The sequence below is a fragment of the Blastomyces dermatitidis genome, assembly GCF_000003525.1.
Source record: "Blastomyces dermatitidis ER-3 genomic scaffold supercont1.9, whole genome shotgun sequence".
In the NCBI taxonomy this organism is placed as follows: domain Eukaryota; kingdom Fungi; phylum Ascomycota; class Eurotiomycetes; order Onygenales; family Ajellomycetaceae; genus Blastomyces; species Blastomyces dermatitidis.
The window spans coordinates 1437042-1455550 of record NW_025544782.1 but is presented as its reverse complement, the minus strand read 5'-3'; the positions used below and the strand labels follow the sequence as shown (position 1 = coordinate 1455550).

Sequence of the window (18509 nt, the reverse complement as noted above, 5' to 3'; positions counted from 1 at the left end):
TTTGTTAGCAGTAAGTATAATGCATTGTGAAATGTGATCAGGACTTGTTTATCTTCTAATGATTGTCAGAACATACTACTATGAATGACACATCTTCTTCACCTTCTTATACACTCTCTTCACCTTCTTATACACTCTCAATCATTCCTCTCTCAGCGGGTTCCTGATTGTGTTTTCTGACATGATTTGTATGAATGCAGATGCTGATATGTTTGTTTTTATTTATATAGAATCTTCACATGTTGACAGATCTGTGTCTGCTGATGATAGTGAACTCAATGTTGAATCATTGATCAAGAACTTGAAGAATGTGATAATAAAGAAATTATCTGTATCATGTGTGACCAGGTCTCCTGCATCCTCTTCTGCCCCCTCTGTTCCTTTCTTCACCACTCTCCCTCAATCTTCTACACCTGTCTCTGTGTCTGGTTCTCCCGCTCCCGCTACCTCTGTTCCCACAATCCCCACTTCTGCTACTTCTGGTTTTACTGTCTCTGCTTTTGTTACCAGCTCTTCTCATTTCAAGAAGATGTTGCATAGGCTTAATGAACCACATCTTTCAGTGTGTACACTCTCACCCTTCTTATCAACTCTCAGAATAATTTATTGTATAAAGACTGCATACAACACAACTATCTGAAGCTTGATTACAGACACTGATTATTACATTCATTTTAAATATTCATGATGAGACAATCATTTATTCATATCAGAGAATCACTTCTCTTCTCAACAGTGTTGAGATCATAAGTCTTTTTCTTTTCATCTTTTTGATCTGATGCTGATTTTTCTGTTCTTAGAAGAAATTATTATAGGTTTTACTGTGCATGAAGTTGTGATGTTCACAGACATCAAGGAACTTTTTATAACTGTAAAGTTCAACATCACAGAGATATTCACTCTGATGAATTTCTTCAGAATGATAGATTCATATCAGCCTATTCTCTGACATCTGTTATCTGACTTCATAGTGCAGGCAAAAGATATCCATGTTTTCAGAAACAGAAACACAGATGTTATACTCTTTTACACCCACAGGCGTGAGACTCATATGCCTTGTCTGAGATGTTGTTGTGAGAATGAGTCATTCACATGCTGTGTTCTGCTTTCTGCATTCCCTCATGTCTCTCTCTCTCTTCCTGAGAAGCCTCATGCATGTTGTAATTGCACATACAACTCTAAGGCCAGCAGGTGTTCATTCAGTAACTGTTCTCATCTCTGATTTTGTGATTTTCATACACTAATAATGGTTCTTAGTTGCTCCAGTGTCAGAGGCCATTCTGATCAAAGATGACAACACTGCTGAGACTACTCCCTCTCATCTTCAAGCTCCTCTCATCACTTTCTCTCCCTTCTCTGTGGAAAAGGTTGTGCGCACACTGAGTCATAAGCATTCAGCTCTGGGTGGCTCCCGCTGTTGTTCATTCAGTCCTGCATCTCCTCCTCCTTCTGTTTCTTCTACCTTCACTCCCTCTGCCCTGGCTCCTGGTCCTGCAGGTCCTGCGCTCTTCTTCAATTTCTCTACACATACACATGTGCATTCCTATATTGGCATTCCAGCCAATCTTGCAATAAATGACATTAATGTTATACACAGAGCAGTAGAGGAATCAGAGACATGCACAGTATTGTTGTAAGAGCAGCTTACAGCCCTCAAATTCCTTACAGACCTTGAGTTTTGAGATTTTCTTTATTTTTGATGTTTTTCAGGTGATGTGACATTGGAAATAGATTAAATATATGACATATAAAAATGAATGAGATGTGTATGATAACATTTGTCTTTTGCAGCTGACTCTTACAGTTAGTGATCAATTCATTATCTCTTTTCTTACACTTTTTCTCTATCTGCTAGTCACTACTCTTACACAACCTCTATATAATACAGCATTCAGTGACTAGGTTCAGCAGCTTCTAACTTTTTATAATTCTGTCTTATGCATTATACTGTCTCTCTTCACTTGCTTAGACCACTACAGTGAACAATTCATCAAAACTGACCTCATCTGATCTCTGAGCATTCTCAGGGGTTGAGATGACTTGGTCTCACATATTCACAGATGTTTCAGATAGTTCATTCTCTGTGATCTCTGTGATTGAACTGGTGTAAACAGTCAAATTCAACTCTGAATCTCTTTTTTTTCTGTGACCTGACTCACATGCAAGTCTGCTACTTTGAGACTGCTCTTTGCTGCATTGTGCTCACTGTCTGCAGTGCATTATTATACAATCAGCTACAGTCTCATCACTTATTGAAGTGTGATATTCACCTGATTTCTTCATTTCTTTCCATTCTTTCCTTGTAATCATGAAAAGATCAGAATAAGTGAGATTATCTGATTCATAAGTGTCTATGATTTCTCTTACTTTGTGAGGCTTTTCAATTATAAGTCTCTTCTTTTTCAACACTGATAATAGTGCTGTAGATGATCATAATCTGCTCAGATCTTGAATCTTTACTTTCATAAGTCATGAATTATTGATTAAGTTATGTAAGACTCATCCCTCTGATTCTTTCAATGTGTATGTTCTCAGAGAATGTGATTTGAGTATTTTATATGGCTCAAACCACCTAGATTGAAACTTCTCAGAACTCTCATTGCATACAAGAACTCACATTCTCATCTTGAGACTCAATTTCTTAACAAGTGAGTCTCATATTCTTTTTGATTGAATTGCTCAGTTCAGAAGTAACTTGTTAGCTTTTGTACATGCATGGCTGATCTCTTTCAATCTTGATTTCATGTCTGTGACTGTTGTGTTCATGACTGCTGTGTCTGTAACTGCTGTTTTCTTCCTCATCTTTTCTGAAGCATTCTCTGAAATGCGTGGATGCAATTCATACAACAGATAGAATAGTGAACACTTGATGACTGCATACTGCTGAATTTGTGTGACTAATAGCGCCTGTCTGAGATATTCATTTCATAATCTTGTAGGCTTGCTCACTAGATATTTCATCAGCATGTTGCCTAAGATTTCATTCAAGCATTCCACCTTTTCATTCATCTGCAGGTGATATAATGTTGTTCTACAATGTCTTGTCTATAACTGGCTCATGAAATGCCTCATCACTCCTTCTACAAGGTTCACACTGTTATCAGTTAGAATCTCATGCAGTATTTCATAGTTGATATAGATCTCATCATGTAGAAACTTCATCATCACCTTCTCTGTCACCTCTGAAACTGCTTTCATGACTGGCCAGCCAGTAGTGTAGTCAATAGCAGTGATTATTCATCAATTTTCATTTAATGTTCACAGTAATATGTCTATGAGGTTCACCTCTCATCATTCAAATGATTGTATTGTACACTCCACCTGATGTTATACTTCTTCACATTCTAACCCTTTTTTAGATTCTTTTGTGACCTAGCAATTCAGGCACTTGTGAGCATACATCTGAATGTCCTCAGCCATGCTTGGCCAGTATACTCTTGGTTTGAGTATGCTCATGAGTTCAGAGCTTTCTAAGTGACTGAATTCTTTATGCATGTGAGCCATCAAGTTGTGTTGAAATGAAGGTTTTAGATAGAGAGCTTCTATGTATTCTAGATTGTGATAAAGCACAATATTGTTTTTCAATTTCCTCAGCTTGAAGTTCAGAAGTATCTCTTCTACTACTTTTATAAGACACTTGTCATTCAACATCTTGTCATTCTTCAAGTGAGAGATCATGATATTCACTCATTCTGATTCCTTGCATTTCCTCAGTGTGTTTAACATGAACATCTCTTGTACCTGGTTTGCAGAACCCTCATCCATGAAATCAGGTCTGCAACTGATTGTGTCAGGTATCACTGCATCTGATCCTTTTCAGTATTTGATATGAAGATTGTACACTTGAAACTCTGAGATTCAACATGCTAAGCATTTGAAAGGTTTTGTTGTTGATTATAGATAGACAAGGCTTTTATGATCTGTGATTATCATTGTTGTATGCCTGTTGTTGATATATCTATCTCACAATGCCAGCGTGTGCTTGATCACTAGCAATTCCTTTTCATACACTGGGTAATTGAGCTCGGCGCCCGATAGTTTTCTACCATCATATGCTACCAGGTGCAGCTTGCTGTTCTTGCTCATCTGTAGAAGAGTGCCTCTGATAGCTCATTCAGATGCATTCATCTTGATGTAGAAAGGTTTATTACAATCTGATTGAATAAGCACTGAAGATGTTGTTACACATTCTCTCAGTGTGAGAAAAGCCTCTTTGCATGCAGCATTTCAGATGATTGAATGAAACTTCTTCTTTCACAGATTTACATTCATTTCTCTTAAGAGATCTGAGAGTGATGCAGATATTCATGCAAAATCCTTGATGAACCTGCAGTAATATGAGGCCAACTCAAGGAACTGTCATACATGGTATATGTTCCTCAGCCGCGGTCAATTTGCTATGACATTCAATTTCTTCAGAATGAGGTGTATACAGTCATCACTCACTACATGTCTCACAAACTTCAACTCTTCTGTTTCAAACACACACTTGGTTGATTTGATATAGAGCTTATACTCTGCCAGAGTTGTAAGCACTTCATTGAAATGCTTCAGATATTCATCATATGAGTTTGAAAAGACTAGGATGTCATTGAGGTATACAAGGCATGAGGTTTCATTCTGTTTATGAAGAATTGTATTCATCATCATTTGAAAGATGATGAGTGCATTTGTCAGACTGAATGACATTGCTAGGAATTCAAACTTCTCTTATTGTGTATTAAACATGGTTCACAGGACTGACAGTTCATCTACACAGATCTGCCAGTATTCTGAGAGAAGATCAATCTTCAATAGATATCAGGTGTTTCTGATCATATTCAACTGTTATTGAATTCATGACAGTGAATATTCATTCTTGATTGTAAGCTTGTTAAGTGCTTAATAATCAATACACATCTGTCACTCTTCACCTGCCTTTTTCATGAATAGAACTGGAAAGCCTCACACGCTTGATAAGGGTTGTATGAGACTATGTTCTAGAAGGTTGGTGATCTGATGCTTCTGTTCTTCAAGATGCATTTGTGACAGGAAGTATGTGTTCTGATTGACTGGTTTTGCATCCCCCATGTCAATCTCATGTATGAATCCTCATTTCAGTGACAATTTCAGTGAAAGGTCTGTTCAGAAGATCTTTCTATGCTTCTTCAGAAGCTTCTTCATATGCTTGTTCTCTCACATATTCTTTATCTTAGTTTCCTTCACTTTCAGGTCCCATATAACATACAGAATGCTTTCAGATGAGGTCTTGCAAATCATTCTCTTTGCTTATTGATGTGTAAGCAGATTTAACCCTTCTATACCAGGGGTGTGAAATGTTCTTCTCATATCAGTTGATAGAATTGTATGAATCATTTTCTTTCTATCAGTCAACTGCATATGACATGTACATCATTGAATCTGTGAATTGAACCTTTGAAATCAATTGAGTCTGAGAATAAGATTGTATTCCACATTCTGCAGCTCTCACACCCAAATATAGCAAGATCATTCTCTGAAGTGCAAGGGAACTCTTACTCTTGCAGATGATATTAAATATCAATTATCAGATAATCTTATGTGTCAGAAATCCTTCACTCAGTGAACCTCTTTCAATCTTCAGATCATATGATTATCAATATATTGTGTAGAAGCTTCTGTGTCTGCTAACACTTTTGCAGCCATCTCTCAATTCTTACTCAAGTGCCCTCTATACATTAACATTTCAGGCCTCAAGGCATTGAGGTGAGTGTTCACTTCATCATCCGTGCCTGCACCCCATTCAGGAGCCTGCTTCTTCTTTGCATTCACAGGATTCAGAGAGTCATCTAACACAGGCATCTCTTTCACTTTGAAGGCTTTTCATAGAATATCAGTGAGTGCCTCTGAGCTCACTGATTCTGCTAGTTTTTTGACTCTCTTGCTTCTCTTGACTGCACATGCTGAGTGCAATCTTTTGTATCATGATTTTGACATCTGCAGTTGAAGCAAGCTTGATGCTTACAACATCAAGATTTTCACTCAGAGAATCTCTTTTTCAGAGAATTTAATGCTTTAGCAATGACATTCAGATCTAGATTCATTGTGTCTGAGTGTGTGACTTATGTTATAGAAGTCTGATTATCTGTTCTCTGCTGAGACATACTCAATTGCAGTATTTTCTGTCACAATTGACTTACTTGTTCCTGTACAATGAGAATGTTGTATGCTTCCTTCACTGTGTCTGACTGTGAGATTAAGCATTTTCATTTCACTCTCAACTCAGATGTAAGATCATGGATGAAGATCTGTAAATAGAAAGATGTTGAAAGCTCTTCATTCAACACAAGATAGTATAAGCTGAAGTATGTGAAGTATAATGTAAGATTATTCACTTGTCTACACTCAGTGAAGTGTTCATAACACTTGTCTTATACATTCACTTTCTCAAAGTTGTGCAAGATTCACTTGGAAAACTCATTTCATGTTTATGAGAATGAATATCACTTCAGGTCTGTGAGGTTCATCTTTTCATCAGTTATTCATAATGACTTTGCTTTTCTGTGTAGAAATACAGTAGATCTTAAGACTTATTGAAATTTCATTGACTGTCTGTCTGTGAGTTCATGTTTAATCTGATAATATAATTACATCTGACTTAGTCAGCTGATTGCAGCATCATTTTTTTAATTGTCATTGAAGCTTGATGACTTCAGCAGATCTCTCAGCTTGATATATTTCATACTCAGATTCTCATTCTGCACAGTGATCTCTGATAATGTGTACACTTCTGAAGAGGTTGTGAACAATCATGATGAGATCTTCAGATTCAGTGTAGTCATCTGTCTGTGTAAACATTTGATCTTCTGCTGCAGGCCTAAGATCTGGTTTTCTCTATTCTTATTGATGATGGTGATTGCATCAGTGAAGCTCTTCATAGTGAATGCTTGATTCACAGTGAATGTCAATTGTTGTTTGACCTCTGTCTCAGCCTGCCACTGTGTACACAAGGCCTTGATCTTGTTTAGAATCCTCATATGTGTACAGAGCTTCAATTTCAGTTCAGCAGTCTCAGCTGCTTTTCTTACTGCTTCAAGTAAACTCTCTGAGAGGTTCTGCATACCTTCCAGTTCAGATAGCAGAGAAGGGTGTTGTTCATATCAGCTAGAAAAGATATTCATTTCAGTGGTTTCTCATTGATTGTACAATGTCTATCATTATCACTGTATCATTATATTGCTATATTGTTATATTGCTATATCACTCTGTTATCATTATACAACTCCGGTGATGGCCACCCCCCTCTTTTATCCCTTTGGGTGAAGAGCAGTCTTCTTTGAATCTGGTTCACTGCTCCCATCCCTTTTCTCACACCTCATCTGTTCACATATGTGGCATTCGCCTGGGTGTGGAGTTTTCCCCCAACAAGTGAAGCAGCATCAATCAGATGCTCTTTCACTCACTGCCCTTCATACACTATCTTTTGAGGCATTCTAGGACCACACTGGCATAATAACTATGAATCACTTTGTAGGTGGAATTATCACACCCTGGAGGAGCCTGCGCTTCTCACTGGTTTTTAGACATGCTACCAGATGTGATTCAAAGGTTGCTTAAGCCAGTGTATGATTACAGGCGTACGCCGGCTTCTTATATATTGAATCTCATACACTAAATTAATTAGCGGCCGCTAGGGCCCCTTTACATTCGTACGCGTACGCTAGTAGTTCGGAAGCGGCCGCGTTATTATCCGACGGTCGTACGTTCTTCCGAACCACAACTGAACACTTATAATCTAGTATACACACAATCTTCTCTGCAGAAGAGAAAGAGAAAGCAATGAGAGAAGCTTAAGAGTGAAAGAGAGTAGTCTCAGCAGTATTATTATCTTCAATTAGAATGATCTCTGATATCAGAGCAACTAAGAATCATTGTTAGCATATAAAAATTGTAAAAGCAGAGATAACAATTACTGAATGAACACCTGCTAGTCTTAGAATTGTACACACAATTACAACATATACAAGGCTTCTCAGAAAGAGAGTGAGAAACACAGAGAAATACAGAAAGCAGAACACAGTATATAAACAGCTCATTTCTATGATGACATCTCAGACAAGATGTATAAGTCTCACACTCACAGATGTAAAAGAGTACAACATCTGCATTCTCATTTCTAAAAACACAGATATCTTTTATCTGCATTATGAAGTCAGATAACAGATATCAGAGAATAGACTGATACAGATCTATTATTCTAAAGAAATTCATCAGAGTGAATATCTCTGCAATATTAAACTTTACAGTTATAAAAAGCTTCTTAATATCTGTGAATATTATGACTTTATACACAGTAAAACTCATAACAATTTTTTCTAAGAACAGAAAAATCAGTGTTAGAAAGAAAATATAAAAAAGAAAAAGATTTACAATCTTAACACTGTTAAGAGAAGAAATGATTCTCTGATATAAATAAACAATTATCTTATCATGAATATTTAAAATAAATATAATAATCAGCATCTGTGATCAAGCTTCAGATAGTTATATTATATACAGTCTTTATACAATAAATTATTCTGAGAGTTAGTAAGAAGAGCAGAAGTATATACACTGAGAGATATAATTCATTAAGCCTATATAACATCTTCTTGAAACAGGAAGAGCTGGTCACAAAAGCAGAGATGATAAAACCAGAAGTGACAGAAGTGAGAATTGTGAAAACAGAGGTAGCAGAAGCGGGAGAACCAGACACAGAGATAGATGTTCAAGATTGAGAGAGAGCAGTAGAGAAAGAAACAGAGAGAGCAGAGAGAGATATAGAAGACTCAGTTATACATGACACAGATAATTTCTTCATTATCACATTCTTCAAGTTCTCAATCAATGATTCAACATTGAGTTCACTATTATCAGTGAATACAGATCTGTCAACACATGAAGATTCTACATGAATAAAAACAACATATCAGCATCTGCATTCATGTAAAATCATGCCAGAAAACACAATCAGAAACCCGCTGAGAAGAGAAACAGTTAAGAGCATATGAGAAGATGAAGAGAGTGTATAAGAAGATGAAGAAGATATGTCATTTATAATAGTATGTTCTGACAATTGTTAGAAGATAAACAAGTTCTGATTACATTTCACAATGTGTTACACTTACTGCTAATGAACTGCCTGATATGAGTACTATGATAACACTTGTTGTGAAAATGAGAGATCATTGCCAGAAACATGTACAATATGATAGATAAACAGATAGAAAGAGTTGAACAGAAGAAGAGGTAGAAATCTTGAATAATAATGACATTTGATAATGATAATAATGAAGAAGATAATTGAAGAATGAGAAAAGTTAGTGAATAAGTGATGTAATATAGTGAAAGTTTCTTTATAAGAGTGTATATAAAATGCTAGCTGAATCAGAGATAGGTCATACAATTATGAAACACTAGTAGCAAGCTAATCTGCATGAAGCTAGAGTGTATGATATGATCACATGAGTGTGACTGAATCTGATGAGAGAGAATGTGATTCAGAAGAACATACAACTGTCAGATAATAACACAGTCACTTTCAAACTACTAGCATATGAATGTAAAGAGAGGTCATAGCAGCTACTAATTAATTTAGTGTACGATATTACAATATATAAGAAGCCGGCGTACGCCTGTAATCATACGCTGACTTAAGCAATCTTTGAATCACAATAACATAGTGTTTATTTGTTGAAAATTTAATAGAGAGTATTATCAAATATTATTACTTTTCTGAATACAGATCATAATTAATATCATTTTAATTAAAAAAAAATATAAAATACAAAAAATAACAAAAAAATAAAAAACAAAACAACAAGAAAAAATCATAACAAAAAAAAAAAAAAGAGAAAGAAAAAAAGAAGAGAAAGAAAAAAAGAGAAAGAAAGAGAAAGAAAAAAAAAAAGAAAAGAAAAAGAAAAAAACAAAAAATAAAAACAAAAAAAAATCAAGATTATAGAGCTGCAGCACTTTTAAAATACTTACTTCTCAGAGTCTTTACAATATTTATTATCAATTATATATTTTTTATAGTGAGAATAACACAGCTGTGATGAGTTATTATCTTAATATTATCTAATAAATAATCAGTATATATCTATATAAATGTGAATAATTAAAAAATATACACTTAAAAAGTGTGATCAGAGTGAACTCTGCTGTCACTTGAATAACATTAAGAGTAGAACACTGAAATCAATGATTCTCTTTATTAATTTCACAGATAAGATGTATAAAGATAATCTTGAGAAATATAAGATCTTCTGACTTCTGATAGAAATGAATCTTATGAAGAGACTCTATTTTCATTATATCAGAGACTGAGTATTATTAAAAAGTATTACTTTAATGCATATGCACTTACTGCAGTAATTTATTCTCTGTGCATGTAGCTGAGAATTGCAGCTTTCTCACACTGCACAGCTCTCTCTGAGATGCTGCTGCTGATTTACAACTCACACAGTCTCTCAGTTCAGCACACACTGCGCATATACAGCTCTGCATGCTGAGGCCGTGTTGATCATTATAACCTAACATGATACTCGCTTTTCACGGGCCATGTTTTATTTGATTAAGAGGGAGAAGGGACATGACTGCTGTTTTATTTGAGAAGAAGATGAATAATTGAATCTGTAGAAAATAATTTGATTTCTTCTATATTTAAAATTTGATTAATTCATACTCTTCAATTTAAGAGTTTCTGAGAGTGTTTTAATAGTTTTCATATCAGCTTGAAATTAGTGATTGATTGAAGAAGAGAAAAGAGAGAAGAAAGAAATAAGAATAACTTTTCTTTATAATATAAAAACAGAGAATTACTGCAATTATTTATTCTAGTAATAAAGATCTGTTTTCTGCATGTATCTCTGATACAGATTATATGATAACTGTATACAAAGAATATCAATAGTGTATGTATTAAATAAAGATAATATTGCTATGTAACACTGTAGCTGTTTCTGTACATTGCTGAAAGCTGTTAATATTTTCTTTAAGTCTCTTTATATTTGATAAGTCAGTAATATATTTCAATGCACTTCTTCTTTCATTATTATCATTATTATTATTATCATCATCATTATCATCACTATCATTATTATTATTATCATCATTATCATTACTATTATTATTATTATCATATCATTTCTGATCATCTCTTCTGTCTTTATCTCTCTTTAACACTCACTGAAATCAATTATATTATCTCTCTTCAAATATTCTGCAGTTCTGCAGACTATCAAGACGCGTGAGTACTATCACAGATTAAAGAGAGAGAAGAAGAAGATGTTCAAGTGAGAGAAGACAGATTGTAAGACATGTTATAATACCTTGAAGAGACTCTGTAAAAGAGTAGAATGATAATGATTTTAAGTAACACTTCTGATAGATTTAGACTGAACTAAGTATAGAAATAATACAGATGACACTGTCTGTGAGAGATTGAAGAAGAAGACAGTAAAGAGTCTCATACAGTAGTGATGAAATCAGAAGAAGTTCTGAGAATGATTTGAGACTAAGATGAAGAGAGAGAGAGAGAAGAAGAGTGTTACTATAAATAAGTAATAATAGAAGAAGATTAAGAGAGTATTGAAGTAGAAAATAAAGAAGTCAAAACTGGTAAGTTTTTTATTTATTAAGAGATAATAATTTTTGATAATACTTCTGTTCTCTAATTAATTAGCAGAAGCTGACAGAGAAGAAGAGAATTAAGGCCTTGTTCAGGTCTTGAATATGCTTCATAATTCAGAATATTGAGAAGACAGCTCAGCTCTCTGAGTATATCAATCTGCTTACTACTGAGATGAAACCCGAGACAGCAGATCAGAAAATGCGGGATTTTGAGATATAGATTGACCTGACTAAGAGAGAGCAGCAGAAACCCTTCTCTGAGAAGACAGTGAAGAGAGATTTTGAGATGATTATCATCTCAGATGAGAAGAAGAAGAAGAAGAAGAAGAATAAGAAGTGAATTATAAAGAATGATAAGAAGAATGAGAAAGAGAAGAAAGATAATAAGTAGAAAAAGTTTTTTTCTTTTTATATTAGTTAATTATAAGTTCATAATTATTAATAATTGAAATTAATTTTAAGTTTTTAAAAATTATTATACAAGTTGTAATCAAGTCAGGAATAATATATATATATTTATATATATTTAACTATCATGATTCACAAATCACTATAATGTATAAGTATCAACATTTTTTCAACATTAATATTCATAATATTAATATATTTTTAATAATATTATCTGATAATGTAATTTAGTAACACTCTCTTTTACAATATTAATATATTTCAGGAAATATTGTGATTCAAAGATTGCTTGAGTCAGTGTATAATTACAGACGTACACCGGCTTCTTATATATCATACACTAAATTAATTAGCAGCCGCTATGACCTCTTTACACTTGTAAGCAAGTTCAGAAGCGGCTGTGTTATTATCTGACAGTTGTATATTCTTCTGAATTACATTCTCTCTCATCAGATTCAGTTACACTCATGTGACTATAATATTCACTCTAGCTTCATGCAGATTAGCATGTCACTAGTATTTATAATTATATAATCTATCTCTGATGTAGCTAGTGTTCTATGTACACTCTTATAAAGAAACTTTCACTATATTACATCACTTATTCACTAACTTTTCTCATTCTTCAATCATCTTCTTCATCATTGTCATCATTGAATATTATTATCATTTTATCTCAGATTACTGTTTCTTCTTCTATTCACATCTTCTATCTGTTTATCTATCACATTGTATGCATTTCTGATGATGGCCTCTTATTTTCATAACAAGTGTCATTGTAGTGCTTATATCAGGCAGTTTGTTAGCAGTAAGTGTAACACATTATGAAATATGACTGAACTTATTTATCTTCTAATAATTGTCAGAACATATTATTATAAATAACACATCTTCTTCATCTTCTTATATGTTCTCAACTGTTTTCTTCTCAACAGGTTTCTGATTGTGTTTTCTAGCATGATTTTGCATGAATGCAGATGCTGATATATTTGTTTTTATTCATATAGAATCTTCATATGTTGACAGATCTGTATTCACTGATAATAGTGAACTCAATATTGAATCATTGATCAAGAATCTGAAGAACATGATAATGAAGAAATTGTTCATGTTATGTATAGCCGGGTCTTCTGTGTCTCTCTCTGTCTCTTCTGCTGCTATCTCTTAATCTTCTACATCTGTCTCTGTGTCTGATTCTTCCGCTTCTGCTATCTCTGTTCCCGCAACTCTCACTTCTGCTACTTCTGGTTTTACTGTCTCTGCTTTTGTTATCAGCTCTCTCTGTTTCAAGAAGATGTTATATAGACTTAATAAATTATGTTTCTCAGTATATATGCTTCTGTCCTTCTTACTGACTCTCAGAATAATTTATTATTTATTGTATAAAGACTGTGTATAATATAACTATCTGAAGCTCAGTCACAGACACTGATTATTATATTCATTTTAAATATTTATAATAAAGTAATTATTTATTTATATCAGAGAATCACTTCTCTCTTTAACAGTGTTAAGATTGTAAGTCTTTTTCTTTTTCATCTTTTCTTTCTGATGCTGATTTTTCTGTTCTTAGAAGAAATCATTATAAGTTTTACTGTATATGAAGTCATAGCATTCACAGATATTAAGAAGCTTTTTACAACTGTAAAGTTCAATATTATGAGAATATCTACTCTGATGAATTTCTTCAGAATAATAGATTCATATCAGTCTATTCTCTAATATCTATTATCTGACTTCATAATACAGGCAAAAGATATTCATATTTTCAGAAACAGAAATATGAATGTTGTACTCTTTTACATCTGTGAGTATAAGACTTGTATATCTTGTCTGAAATGTTATTGTGAGAATAGGCTGTTCACATACTGTATTCTGCTTTCTGTATTTCTCTGTGTCTCTCTCTCTCTTTCTGAGAAGTCTCATATGTGTTGTAATTATGTGTATAACTCTAAGATCAGCAGGTGTTTGTTCAGTAACTGTTCTTATCTCTGATTTTGTAATCTTCATATACTAATAATGATTCTTAGTTGCTTCAGTGTCAGAGATCATTTTAATTGAAGATGATAACACTGCTGAGACTACTCTCTTTCACTCTTAAGCTTCTCTCATTACTTTCTCTTTCTTCTCTGTGAGAAAGATTGTACACATACTGAGTTATAAGTATTCAGCTCTGAGTGACTCTCACTGTCATTTATTCAGTTCTGTGTCTTCTTCTTCTTCTGTTTCTTTCATCTCTGTCTTTTCTATTCTGACTTCTGATTCTGTGAGTTCTGTGCTCTTCTTCAATTTCTCTATACATACAGATACACATTTCTATATTGACATTTCAGTCAATCTTGTGATAAATGATATTAATGTTGTATATAGAGCAGTAGAGAAATCAGAGATATATACAGTATTATTGTAAGAGTAGCTTACAGCTCTTAAATTTCTTACAGATCTTGAGTTTTGAGATTTTCTTTATTTTTGATGTTTTTCAGATGATGTGATGTTGAAAATAGCTTAAATATATGATATATAAAAATAAATAAGATATATATGATAACATTTATCTTTTACAGCTGACTCTTACAGTTGATAATTAATTCATTATCTCTTTTCTTTTCTTACACTTTTTCTTTATCTGCTAGTCACTACTCTTATACAATCTCTATATAATACAGTGTTCAGTGACTAGGTTCAGCAGCTTTCATCTTTTATGATTCTGTCTCATGCATTATACTGTCTCTCTTCACCTGCTCAGACTACTACAGTGAACAGCTCATTGAAACTAATCTTATCTGATCTCTGAGTATCTTCAGAGATTGAGATGACTTGATCTTACACATCTGCAGATATTTCAGATAGTTCATTCTCTGTAATCTTCACAATTGAACTGATATAAACAGTTAAATTCAACTCTGAATTCTTTTTTCTTCTGTAATCTGACTCATATACAAGTCTGCTACTTTGAGACTGCTCTTTGTCATATTGTATCTGCTGTCTGTGATGCATTATTGTATAACTGACTACAGTCTTATCACTTATTGAAGTATAATATTTATCTGATTTCTTCATTGCTTTTCATTCTTTTCTTATAATTGTGAAAAGATTGAAATAATTGAGATCATCTGATTTATAAGTGTCTATAATTTCTCTTACTTTGTGAGACTTTTCAATTATAAGTCTCTTCTTTTTCAACACTGATAATAGTGCTGTGAATAATTATAATTCACTCAGATCTTGCATCTTTGCTTTCATAAGTTATGAATTATTGATTAAGTTATATAAGACTCATCTCTCTGATTTCTTCAATGCATAAGTTTTCAGAGAATATGATTTGAGTATTTTATAGAGTTTAAATTATCTAGATTGAAACTTCTCAGAACTCTCATTGTATATGAGAACTCATGTTCTCATCTTGAGACTTGATTTCTTAACTAGTGAGTCTCATATTCTTTTCAATTGAATTGCTCAGTTCAGGAGTAACTTATTAGCTTTTATACATGTGTGACTGATCTCTTTCAATCTTAGTTCTGTGTCTGTAACTGCTGTGTCTGCAACTGCTGTTTTCTTCCTCATCTTTTCTGAAGCATTCTTCAGAATGTACAGATGCAATCTATATAACAGGTAGAATGATAAATGCTTAAAGACTGCATGCTGCTGAATTCGCATGGTTAATAGTGCCTGATTGAGATATTCATCTCATAATCTCATAGACTTGCTCACTAGATATTTCATCAGCATGTTACTTAAGATTCTATTCAAGTATTTTATCTTTCTGTTTATCTGTGAATGATATAATGTTGTTCTATGATGTCTTGTCTGTAACTGATCTATAAAATGCCTCATCACTTCTTCTATGAGATTCACACTATTATCAGTTAGAATCTCATATGATATTTCATAGTTGATATAGATCTTATCATGTTGAAACTTTGTTATCATCTTCTCTATCATCTCTGAAACTGCTTTCATGACTGGCCAGTCAGTAGCATAATCAATAGCAGTGTAACGTGGCGGAACCGAAGCGGTGGCTAGTCGGCGGCGACACGTAGGGGAAGTTGTTTGGGAAGCTGTGTGAGTGAGCTTGACTATCTTGCTTGAATAGCAAGCTTGTAGGCTACAGAGTTGTTGTGAGGATATCACAGATATGATACTTAGTATACTAAGAAGATTGTATGAGGCATGCAGTAACTCTTATGTATATTTCAGTAGAAGTAAAATGAATCACTGACTTCTTTCATAAGAAGTCAGCATCTAGCTATTCTATATAGACAATGAGGGAATACCTTCTCTTATTTCTCAAGTGAGAATAGCTGAAGTGATATCTCAGTGATACCTCACTATCAAGGAAAAGTAATCTGCTGACCTTATATAGAAGCAGAGTTCTCATATTCATCAATCAGATCTTTCTATGATATATCTGAATGATGTCATAGAGTGGTTGAAAACTGGTTCAGATGAGATGAAATTATTCACATGGAAGCAATGAGCTGTGTGAAACTGCAACAGAGTCTTGACACAGCTGAGAGTGTGACAATGCTCTTTCTCTTAAGAACATAGTCTCTATGTTCTCAAGATTACTGGATTAGGAATTATCTTTATTGTATAGCAATGGTTGTCAACTGATTGACAGTGTGTGTGCTGCATGTGACATAAAGATGAGTTTTTCTGCTGACTGTGTAGGTCTTTCTTTTCTCACCTTCATTCAAATCAAATGTGTGATAAGTGGGTTCCTTATATATCAATTTGAAATGTGAAAAAATGTAGTTAATAAGTGACTTGCAGATCTCTCAATATATCCTGTTCTATGTATGAAATTCCCTGCAAAAGTGATGTGTTTTAGAGGCAAAGCTAACAGTAGTGACAGGATTTTTTTGAAAGATTCTTCTCTCTCATGACACATTTTTCTCCCCTTCCCTCCATCTGCAATAGTGAGTGCATGGGAGTATTATTCTTGAAGGACAGTAGAGAGCTTATTCTGACATTTTCTAGTGAGTAACAAATGTCTTTGTGGTGCAGCGGCGGCCTCCATGGCTGTCAAGAAAGCCAGGTTGAAGGTGGTGGTGTTAATGAGCTGCGGGAGTATCACTTTCATCATCACATCTTCTCCTGCTTCTCTTGCAGCTGCAGTGGAAGTTGCTGTACTCTGCAGTGAGGTGTTGTCCCTTCTGCCAGCTGGTGTGTCTGTGTCTGGTCTGTCCTCTGCCCCCCCCGCCGCTGTTGTGACGCCACCCCCCCCCCCAGCCAATACAGTGATGTATGACCCCATGTGATCATTTGAAGAGGAACCTGGGGAGAGCTTGGTTCTGGGGACAGTGGCTTCAAGAAGCTCAATCTGTAGTTCCCCTTCTATGACACACTCAAGCCCTGCTTGAAATGCTGCTGAGTTGAGTCTGCAGAATCTCATGATTTCTTTATCTTCTCTCTGTGAGAAGGCTCTGATACAGTCTCTGATCAGCATTACTACTTGTCTGCACTGCATCAAGCAGCTGAAGAAGAGAGGGATTTTATATATCTATCTCTTCTCTCACTTCTATTATTTTCATTGCATCTGCAACAATGACTTCTATCTCTCTATAAGTATTACTTCACAGAAAGATGTTGTGTCAGTTCTGATGAGAAGTCTAGATACTTAAGCAGTACAGAGTGAGAGTCTCAGAGCTTCAAGTGTTGATAAATTCTGTCAAGACTGAGAAGATCTCTCTTACTTGTCTGCAAAAGAAGATGAAAGTGTGAGTCTCTGAGATGAAAAAACATCTCAGAATAGCTGATCTCAAGAAGAGATTAGTCAGTATTATCATTGAAAGTATCACAGAGATTAATCACTGATTGAAGAGAATCTCACTTCAGTTGAAACAGATAACTGAGATACTTTGTAAGTTGATAAGTTAATACTTTCAGTATCTTTCATACTCTTCTGTAGCATGCTCTTCTACAGTGCTGCAGCACTAACTTCTTGACAGATAAAGATATCAGTGTCAGAGACTTTAACAGTGAAGAATGAGTTTGATGAGAGTGTGATTGTTGATGAGTAGGCTCTGAGATTTCCTCTTTTTACTTTTTTAACAGGCTGCAGCCTCACTAGAATAGCAGCAGCTCATGAGTTGATTAATATTAATCTTTTTTATTGATTTCAAATATTCCTTCTCTCTAACTGCTTCAGGAATTTTACACTTATGTAGTCTTATTAAACTTCTAAAAATTCTTTGAGAGAAAATAGAAGAAGAGTGTTACAGAGTCTACAAGGCATCAGCTTATTACTGTGAGATCATCTCTAAAAAACTCTTTGAGAAAAACAAGAAGTCTCAAGTAGTATTTCTTGTTCAATGTCTCTGATGTGTAATGAGACAGTCTCTACTAGTCATCTTATAGATTACAATCTCTTTCTCAGCATTTTTCAAATACTCAAGTGATTTTCATGAATTCTCTGACAATGAATAATCTTCTTATTTAATAAGATATTGAAGCTTGCTGTAATGTGT

At 34.3% G+C, this 18509-nt stretch overlaps 3 protein-coding genes across 3 annotated transcripts; 2 read left to right on the top strand and 1 right to left on the bottom strand.

Moving 5' to 3' along the window:
• Nucleotides 1-230: 230 nt before the first annotated feature.
• Nucleotides 231-1535, top strand: BDCG_07614 (uncharacterized protein; the record flags this gene model as incomplete). Its single annotated transcript, XM_045423399.1, has 3 exons — nt 231-562; nt 714-750; nt 1258-1535. Coding segments are annotated over 3 exons (647 nt in total), but the record flags the coding sequence as incomplete, so codon positions are not given.
• Nucleotides 1536-6767: 5232 nt separating this feature from the next.
• BDCG_17597 (uncharacterized protein) lies at nt 6768-7079 on the bottom strand (the record flags this gene model as incomplete). The annotated part of the gene is made up of 1 exon (XM_045426698.1): nt 6768-7079. One exon carries the CDS (start codon nt 7077-7079, stop codon nt 6768-6770), a length of 312 nt encoding a protein of 103 aa, XP_045282225.1.
• A 9978-nt stretch (nt 7080-17057) lies between these two features.
• Nucleotides 17058-18062, top strand: BDCG_17596 (uncharacterized protein; the record flags this gene model as incomplete). Its single annotated transcript, XM_045426697.1, has 2 exons — nt 17058-17205; nt 18004-18062. 2 exons carry the CDS (start codon nt 17058-17060, stop codon nt 18060-18062), a joined length of 207 nt encoding a protein of 68 aa, XP_045282224.1.
• Between the last annotated feature and the right edge of the window lie 447 nt (nt 18063-18509).